Source organism: Syngnathus acus, chromosome 13, assembly GCF_901709675.1.
Source record: "Syngnathus acus chromosome 13, fSynAcu1.2, whole genome shotgun sequence".
Lineage (NCBI taxonomy): Eukaryota > Metazoa > Chordata > Actinopteri > Syngnathiformes > Syngnathidae > Syngnathus > Syngnathus acus.
The window spans coordinates 10,162,128-10,172,152 of NC_051098.1; the positions used below are offsets into that span (position 1 = coordinate 10,162,128).

At 42.2% G+C, this 10,025-nt stretch overlaps 1 protein-coding gene and 1 long non-coding RNA gene across 2 annotated transcripts; one reads left to right on the top strand and one right to left on the bottom strand.

Annotated features, from left to right (window-relative positions):
* Positions 1 to 74: 74 nt before the first annotated feature.
* On the bottom strand, positions 75 to 3,263 carry phox2a (paired like homeobox 2A). The gene is made up of 3 exons (XM_037268668.1): positions 2,416 to 3,263; positions 1,701 to 1,888; positions 75 to 1,574 (listed from the first exon to the last, which is right to left on the bottom strand). Exons 1-3 carry the CDS (start codon positions 2,636 to 2,638, stop codon positions 1,089 to 1,091), a joined length of 897 nt encoding a protein of 298 aa, XP_037124563.1. The 5' UTR covers positions 2,639 to 3,263; the 3' UTR covers positions 75 to 1,088.
* Positions 1,487 to 10,012, top strand: LOC119133044. The gene is made up of 4 exons (XR_005100038.1): positions 1,487 to 1,577; positions 2,380 to 2,614; positions 8,900 to 8,995; positions 9,925 to 10,012. It is a non-coding gene; the product is annotated as an uncharacterized LOC119133044 (long non-coding RNA).
* The last annotated feature ends 13 nt before the right edge of the window (positions 10,013 to 10,025 follow it).

The window sequence follows — 10,025 nt, forward strand, 5'->3', positions numbered from 1 at the left end:
GAAAGAAAGGGCGTGGTAATGTAATGAACATTTAAGACCATGCATACAAAAAACACGTCACTGAACACATTGTGTCTTGATTCCATAATGTGATTTATTAGAATAATCAGTAGTGCTATAAGGTCTCATTCACTGGAATTTCTGAGACAGATGCATTGCAGTAAAATCAATCTGGTAAGCAATGTCAGGAAAAAAAAAATAACCAACTTCTATATTCCTATTTTTTTTTATATTACTAATTACAGGATTTACACTCACAAAAAGTTATGAGGAATTTCACAAGAAATTCAAGAGTTCCGTAGTGACACATTTAAAAAAAATTAATAAATACATTTTTTCAGTAGCTATCACAGCTGAAAGGGATTGCAAACAAGTACAAAGAGATGAAGCAATCTCTGGAGATGAACATTTTTTTTTTCTTTTTTTCCGGTGGAGACGTCATATATAACAGACACAATAGGAGCCTCATCTGTCAACATGATATTGCCCTCCTTCCAATTTTACACTTTTCAGAAAAAAATGGACCCATCAGCTGAAATTGAGCAAAAACATGTGACACGTCATCACCCCAAACGTCCCGAACGAGTAAAAAACCCGCAGGTCTGTAATAAGTACTTGAAAGACGAGCTTAGGCGGGAATCTGGCCGATGCAAAGCGGCCTCAAGTTGTTCTCCTTTCTGCTTTGGGAACAAAGTGGCCAGTGTTTAGTGAGGCAAGGCAGAATGGGCCTGAAAGCACCAGGAGTCACAGAGGGAGGTCACGGCCCGGACTTGTTACAGTAAAGGAGGGAGGAAGCCATGAATCGAGGGTCTTTCTAATTGGATTGAGGGGCTCCTCTTCCTTATGCTGGAGCTGTGTGTTGTTAGTTGCTCAATGTTTGAAATTCTGCTTAGGGCTCGTTCGTACCTGATCGACATGCTCATGAGCTCTGATGTGTAGTGCATGTGTATGTGTTGGAAGGCAAGATTGAGTGTTTAAGTGTCCTCGATGAAATGCGGATTTTGATGAGTTTGGAGTCAGATTGGCGGCCGTTTGTGTCCAGGCTGTCAGGGAAGAACATCTGTCTTCAATGTGTCTCCATCTGTGCTTCAGAACAGGTTCGTCTTGATGCCAGCGTTGGGTTTTCTGTGAAAGGAGGACAGGACTCCGGCAAAAGGCCCCGTCATACTGTCCGCCGGCTGCCAGGCCTTCAGAATCTCCTGAGTCTGGGCGGCGGGCTGGGCCACGGCCGGGTTGGATGGCCCCAGGCTGGACCAGCCAGCCGCCTTGAGCCCCTGCAGCACCGGAGAGGCGGAGGCGTTGACATAGCCGCCGTTGGCCGGAGCCGGGCTGGGGCTCAGGCTGGAGGGGCTGCCCAGGTTGCCGTTAGCCGAGCCCGGCAGAGATGCCGTGCTGTCGGGCGTGGGGCTGCAGGTGGATTCTTTGGACTCGTCGTCGTCCGATGAAGATCTGGTCTCGCCGCCTTTCTTCCCTCCGGAGTTGCTCGTGTTGCCCCCTCCACCGGAGCTGTTGGCTTTGGCGTTGGCGGCGCGCTCCTGCTTGCGGAACTTGGCACGCCTGTTCTGAAACCACACCTGGTACACACACAAACACACACACACACACACATGCACACACACACAAAGTGGTACTACTTCAGATGGAGGTCAAATAAAGCTAATCCGATCCGCCACATCTCGAAAGACCACCTCTCGTCTCACCTGTACTCTGGCTTCTGTCAGATCTATCTTGAGAGCCAGCTCCTCTCGGGTATAAATATCCGGATAGTGGGTCTCGGCAAAGACCCTCTCCAGCTCCTTCAACTGGGAACTGGTGAATGTGGTCCGGATGCGCCTCTGCTTCCGTTTCTCATTCAGGCCCGAGGGGTCTGAGAAGAATTTGTAAGGGACTAGAAAAGGATGGGGAGAAATAATTTGAGAGTCAACATTTTAGAAAATAAACTGCAGATTAAAAAAAAGACAGCTATATAACACTCAAAAGAAAATCAGAGCAAATCCTATTTTTTTTTATGTTAAATCTATAGGTTTTTGGTATAATCTATAATCTGCATATCACTGCAATCCATATACATGCACAAATGTTTTTTTTAAATGCATATGCCTATATGCACATATTGTCCATAGTATGAAATCCAATTATAGTGTCAAACATTTTTATTCTACTGGTCAAAAATACTTGGTTAATTATTGGTTCATAATGTGATTTGAGGTAATCAAATTAATTCCTTTTTTTTTCAGTTCAATTTCCATTCATATGAAAATTCATTTTTTTAGCGGGCTTGGGGGGATTTTTTTTTAACGTTTACAATAACTACATTTAATGTTCATATAAATAGAATCGCCAAAGGCCTCAGTATATCTAACATTTTTGTCTGTGCAGTTTGGACAATTCCCGTTTTCATTTCTCGACGTGTACCTGACGAATAAGGTGTGGGCTGGTGCTCCCTGAGGGCTCCCAGGGTGCAGCTGGCCGTGCTGAGCGGGGTGCAGGCCGGGTTGGAGAAGGGTCCGCTCCGGATGGGGTTGTACTGGAACGAGCTGGCCTGGCTGCACGAGCTGAAGTCCGCGTAGGCCGACGCTTCCATGGCGGCCATGCACGAGTCGTAGGAGTTCAGGTAGGAGTAATCCATTTTATACATGGAGCTCAGCCGGTGGCGGCACCGGGGCGCTGGGAGTCACGGATGGAGGGGAAGGTCGCTCCGGTATCCGCGCACAACGTCTCCCCAAAGTTGGCGCTAAATGTCAGTGCGTCTTAGAATAAAATCCCGTCACCGGTTGCGCGCGTTCTCTCTCCCCCGCTATACTTGCCGTCTCTGCTGCCGCTCGCTCGCCGCGTTTGACAGCGCCGCCGCTCGTTGCCTGTTTATAATAAAGTTGGCAGAGCAGCGCACAATAGCAAGGCGGTGGTCTTGTTTCCATGACAATGCTGGCCCCGCCCACTCAGCGCAGCGCAGGGCAGCTGCAGCTCCATCAAAAGCCATTGGACTTTACTTTGCGCCCATTAACGGACAGCTCTTAATTGCGGTCTCAACATCACTTTACTTCCTTTTATGAAAATGACATTGTTAGCTCTATTCGTATGAAATTAGTTCACTTGAATCTCAAATGACAATTTAATTTTATCTTCAATTGACCGGGTCACAATATGAATACTAAGGTGTCATATTGTATGAAAAAGATGACTTTAATCAAAAAGGTGATAATTACGGTTTAATTGACGCAAATAAGACGATTAGATGTAGCTTATGTATTGTTTATTATTGCTGTTGTGGCGCAGCAATGATAGCTGCTTCCTTTATTTTTTGACTTGTTGCAAAACGAGGCAAACAAAATATAAGTAGTAGTTCATGATTGCAAACTGCAACCGTATTGTTAAAACAATATCTAGTGTCAGACAAATCTGGACATTATTATATTTCGTACGAGCAGAATTAAAAACAGCTCTTAATTTGTACCCCTTCCCAGTCATTCAATAATGAACATATTATAAATTTTATTCCTCTCTCACTGCCAATCAAAACTGAATATGAGCATCATCGTGAAGCCTATCTTGCTTTGGATCTCATTGTTTTGCTCGTGGTAATGTTTGTTGTCTATTTCTAAATTTGCCTTGTGTGCAAAACACAAATACGTATTTATTCAACTTTTTCCTTGGGGCGCACCTCGGCCACAGCTTGCAGCACCGTCGGGGGGGCGGTGGGGGTCTTTACGTGGCGAGTAACATCCACTTGACGGTGATTGTTGAGATTAAAAGCTTTGATTTGATTCCGATAACTTTTACGCACGCGTCACGAGATTGCGCGTCACTTTGATGGATGGACGACACTGACACGTCGAGAGCGAGAGAGAGAAAGGAAGAGAGCGAGCGTGAGAGAGAGAGAGAAAGGCCGTGGAGACAAGCGAACAAGTCACCGTAAACACATTGACGCCCCATAAATTGGTTTAAGTTTATTGTTCGATGTCATAAGATGTGATAAGTCATATCCAGTATCACGCACGCACGCACGCACGCACGCGTGCACGCGCACGCACGCACACACACACCTGTATAAGTGTGGTGAAAATGAACACATCCAGTGTAACGTATTTAGAAAATGACTACATTAGGAATAAAGCCTTCACTATTTATTGATTTAGTATAATTACGCAGCAGTTATTTGGACTCATTTTTGTATTATAAAATAAAAACGTAATATGTGTGTTCAAGTGCTGTCAACGTCAAGTACACTTTTATTTATTATTTCTCAGCTTGTGTTACAATTACTATTCTGTTATTATTATAATAGAATATTCTATTGATATTTTTTTAAATTTGTTGTAGGACCATTACTTGACAATACACTTATTTTTTCGTTTTCTTTCTTTTTTTGAAATGATCCAATTAGCTAAAAGTGAATGCACCGCGGATGTAATTAGGTTTTGATCACCCGACACCCCTAAACCGCAACCCAATTGCATTATTCAGAAATAAAATTGTAATTATTGAAATGATTGTTTTTTTATTGTCAAATATACACAATAACGAAGGCGTAATCGTCTCACATTGCGAGATCTTCTGCAACGAATAATATACGTTACATTAAATGATTCCAAAACGTTTTATTACACCTGCAGTCAAAATTAATCATTGCGAAATTTCCACAGATATGAACAAGGTATTTATTACCTTATTATTTCTGCCTGTTTTTGAAAGCATAGATCGTCGCAGCGGCTTTAGGGCCCGTGATGCAGTCTGATCACGGGTTCAAAGGTGAGTTTGCCGTGAAACTTAAACAGTTTCCAAGTTAAACTGCATGGTCCCCTAAAAAGAGAGCAACCATGGAGCCAGAAACTCCCCCCGCCTAAAAAAACCCCCCCAATTTAATCCCTTCAAAGCATGGAGGGTCTCTTCCAGGCCCACTAATCCGCCCTTTTGGTGCGCCACTTTAGCACAGGGGGAGACCTCTTCTCCGCGGAGGTTTTCACTTTGGACTTTTACATTCATGGGCCCGTTTGACGGAAACAGTAACGTGGATCTTTTTCATTCATGACGTCTGAGTCAACAAGGAGGTTGGGGGGGGCACAATAGGGCATAGCGAGGGAGCCCAACTCCAGGGATTATATAGGCCCGCTGGGGTGGTGATTGCACGGGAGGGGGGGGCTCTTTAATTATGCAGTCCTCCACTATAATACCAATTATGGCATTTTCGTCTGATTGTATGATGTAGTTAGATTACAAAATAGGTCTCGTGTGGGGGATACTACTTGTGCGCGTGTGTGTGATTGATGTGTGTGGCAAAAAGGGACGCGTAAAAGGTTGCCGTATGGAAGAATGGGAGCCTTGCGGGAGGTCAGCTCCCATATGTGGGGCTCTGCTCGGCAAAGTGTCACTCATCAAAGCTGTCATTCATCCTTGCCAGGTCACCCCCATCCATCACGGACGCTCAAAGAAGAGCACATCATCGTCGCATGCATAGCTGCCGTTTGCCGCCTCGATGTCTGAAAAAAACACAACTTATATTATTGGGGCCGAGAATAACCATTTAAATTGGAATAACTTTCAAATATATTGACGTTTTTGGTAACAAATTAAGTAACAAGTTGTTTGCTCTAAAACAATTTGCTGCGTTGACAATAAACACTTATTTCACATACTTTTATTGAATTGCCCAACTTAAAATTTTATTGAAGTTTGCCGTCGTGGAATTTTAACCAACTTTTTATCTACTTATCATTATTATTAAAAAATTATTGAAGTTTGCCGTCGTGGAATTTTAACCAACTTTTTATCTACTTATTATTATTATTATTATTTAATTTTAAAATACATATTTGTATGGAAAACAACCAAATGAACATCTATGGCGGTATACTGAGCGTGCCTTCTTATCCTCGCGTCATTCGAGGCTTTCATTTGCCACTCCACCTGACTGCACTATCAGTTTTCATTTGTTTGCATCATCATCAACACAATATTGCTTATAACAATATTGTACTAAGTTTATTATATTGCAATTGCAGTTTGAATTGCACTTCACCATGCTGCAACCAGTTTCGACGTTTCTGTTATTATATTTAGATAAATGAGTCGAAATATTACAAACGGCTGCAGTTTTGTGACGGCAGAGTCGATGAAAACTAAGTTTGGGTAGATGGTGGCAGCTTTTCAATCAATCAAGTGGCATGTGTATAATGACCAATAGGACCTAATAAACGTTGGGCCAATAATAATAATAATAATAATAATAATAATAATAATAATAGAATAAAACATTGGTACATTCAAAACACATTTTTTTTTTAATTTAAAGTCGATTCTTTTTGCTACACCATCCAAGCTCAGTGAGATCTGTATTTAGAACGTAAGTAATTATGATTGAAGGCAGAGTGTTATTTTGTGAGAAAATATTCCGATAGGGGTTTTCGGTTTACGCAAAATAGCGCAAAAAAAAAAGTCACGTAGGCGTTTGACTAGCTTATGGTCTAGAACTGTCTTTACAGTAAAGTTCGTCTTTAGTGATGAATAACGGTGCTATAGGTATGGATCTCCGTCGTAAATTGGGGAGCCCCTGCCCTGCCCACATACGTCGACAGTAAACAGCAGTGCGCGTCTATACTGATCCATTTCGAGCAACTGCTTACAAGCTGCATGTGTCATCGGCCCTCATTGATTCAACAGCGCGTAAAATCAAATCAAAAGTCGGCCGTCACAATGTTAAAGTGAGCCCATCACTTGGTGCGCCATTTGACGGCTCAGCTGATGGATGGGAGACGAGGGGGGGGGGATGTTCCCCGCATGTCCTCCGCGTCCCTTGCTCCCAATTACCGCAATGCACCGTGACGCTGTCTATGCGTGCATGCGTGGAGATGAAGACACGCGCGTCTAAGCAGGTTAGAGACGAGCAGCGAGTGTTGCGTTCAAGTGCTGATGTGCTTCCTCAGCATTGTTTGAGAACAAAATTTCAACACTGGAAATCGGCACCTTAAATGACTCCGATGAATTTTATATGACATAGTTCCTATTCTTATGACAGGTCACTAATTTGCACAATGTAAAAGTGAAACAAATCGTACAAATGGAGAAACAAATAAAGAATAATTTGATAATAATAATAATAATAATATAGATACTGTATGTATACATTGTATATATAATGATTATGGTAACAATTTTGATCATGATAATAATATTCGTTGTCGTAATAATTGTAAACTAATAACAGCAACAATCGTATTAACAAAATGATATCAATAATCAATAATGTAATCTAATATACTCACAATGACAATGTACTCAATTGCACATATGTACATTTAACATATAACATATGTACATATCACATGTATGATTACATTATGCTGTACAAAAGTTAGACAAATAGATCAGGGAAATTAATTCAATTTTGATAAATAATTGGAAATTTGTCACTGAAAAGGCAAAAGCCCCATTGTGCCTCCACGTGCACATCTCATCTAGTAATGTAAAAACAAAATTAATTGCATAATTGCAGGCTATAATAAAATAATGATTATTTTGTAATGAATATCTGACGCTGAAATCATAGATGTGTTTATGCGCTGGATCAAAACAAAGCACTACCAACTTGCAACAGACCGCGGATGGCGTATGCAGGGCTCGTGACGCTAATGCAGAGAGGCAGGTTACTTAAAAAAGAAGCTTTTTAAGAGAAAAAAAAAGAAGGTCCCTGGAGAGCAGCATGCGGACGCGCGCCGCAGCTGGAGCGTACGGGCGGGCTTGCACGAGGATGATGAGGATGAGGAGGCGCACGCAGTCGTTCTCCAAACAAGCTAATTCGATCTGCAGCTCTGGCCCCTTCGCTCTCAAAGCAGCCCAGCGGCGGGGCCTCGGCGAGCTGTGGAAACTTAATTGAATTAAACGTCCCGCTAAACTAATTAGACTGCAATCTGCCACGCGAGCTGTCCCTGAGCAAGGTTCGAATTAGGCGCGATGGATTTGTCCCCCCACCCCTCTTTTTTTCTCCAAAGAATGACGGACAGACTGGTGGCTTCTCCTTTATTTGCCTTTTATGAATTCTCCCACGGGGGACAAGTCACGTGACCGCCCAGAGGTAACCGGTGCTCGCGTAAGTGGGAGCGCGCACTTTTACAATCCTACACCGCAACAAAGACATTTGCCTTAATTACCTGGAGTGGCCCCTTCGGGTGCGGGCAGCGTGGGCTGACTTGTACTTAGTGACGGTGTGGCCCTTTGAGGGATCGGCGACCAACGCGCGACCCTGAAAAGGATGACCCAGCACCAGAGAAGATGGCTATAGAGTGTGGCCCTACATATAAAGTCAAAGCTTGATGAGTCGACTTAATCGATCGTCTTTTCAGGACTTTGATGAGCAGGGACACATTTGATAATCGTGCACATAAAATGGATGGGGCAGAGGCAATTATCATGAATACAATGACCACATCTAATATGACAGATTCGCTGGCATTTCGTTTCAAACGGATCATACGGGTGTGTACTTGATATATGAAAAGAAATATTCATTTTAAATGACCAAAGAAGTTGTGGCTCCCGTGTTTCTTTAAGAAACGGGTTTAATTGGCTTTTCAATTACGGACACATGTCATATGTCCTTCCTGTCTTTCCGTACTGTGAGGCGCCATGACAGTCTAATCAGGAAAAACAACTCGTCGCCCAAATTCCAAAAACTGCAATTACTGGGTGGGTCACACTTTCATTACGTTGCCAAGTTGTGTTTTCTGTGCCAAACACTTGTTGACTCAGGTACATTATTATTCTTCAGTTCAGTTTCCATCATCAAATCTTTTTGTTTTGGCAGCTTATTCCCATTTTGCTACCAACCACAGTCACATTGAACAAAAACACACCAGAACACAAAACATACAAAGCTTGACTTCTCCTGCATCATTTTTCTTTGCAGCACCTTGAACTCGTCTCCGTTTGTCCTGGCGGCAGAAGGTGGACACTAGAGAGCGAGTGAGTCTGGAGGGAGCTTATGGGCATGATGGAGAGCCAGGTTTGTGTTTCTCCGTAATCTAATCAGAGAAATGGCAGCAGTCAGAAATAGCCTGGCAAACACACTAAGAGCCTCTTCTCCTCCCCCTCCGACTTGTCTTCATCCTCGGGGAGGCTTGCATCGATGCACACGCGCGCACCTTCAGACCTTAAGTGCAAAACCTGATCCAGCAGCTACTTAAGACAATGAGAAATGTATCTTGCTTACTTTTTGCAGCGTGTTTGCTATATTTCAGAGAGACTTATTCTCATTGAGGCAAACTTAAGTCAAACTTAAAATCCCAGCCACTCAAGATTAAATACTCAAGATTTTAGTAGTAACCTACTCCGTGGAATTTGACTGTTTATTCAAAAGACATTTGTAAACAATTGGTCTTAATTTGGAAAACAACAAGCAACATATCTTTGAATATTTTCTGGCTTGTTCTGGAACTAATCAAGAACGGAATGATCATTTTATGGTATGCATTTTCTGCCCTGTCAATTTGGAATGTTTTTGAATAACGGGATGGAAACTGAAAATGTGTTGATTTTAAAATCTTATTCATTGAAAAAAAATCAATGAATTGTTAGCTGCAGTCTAAAGTTACAAAATTATCCATCCAAATATTATGCAAATAAAATTAAAAAGTTGAACTAGAATTTTCCAAGAATGGAAAGCCAAAATATTGTTAGTCATATTTAGACGAGAATGAACCTGCAATGTTGTGTTCTGATATTTTAATTTTATTTTTCAAGCCCTATTACATGAAATTATTATTTTACACGAAATTAACATTTTACATTTTAAACCATAAATTATGAATGTAGATGAAATAACGCAGCAGTGGATGAACTAGTTGACGCCAGATTTGTTCCTGTGTTGTTGGGGGGTCCAGGCAGAGAATGAATCCTTTTTTTATGCCCCTGTGTGCTAATTCTTCCCTACAGAGAAGAAGACATTCCTGCCGAGTGTATGCGACGTTCTCTACACACCAGAATTCCAAAGAAATTCTCCTGTCATGTCGTCTCACAAGGTAGACAAGCGTTAT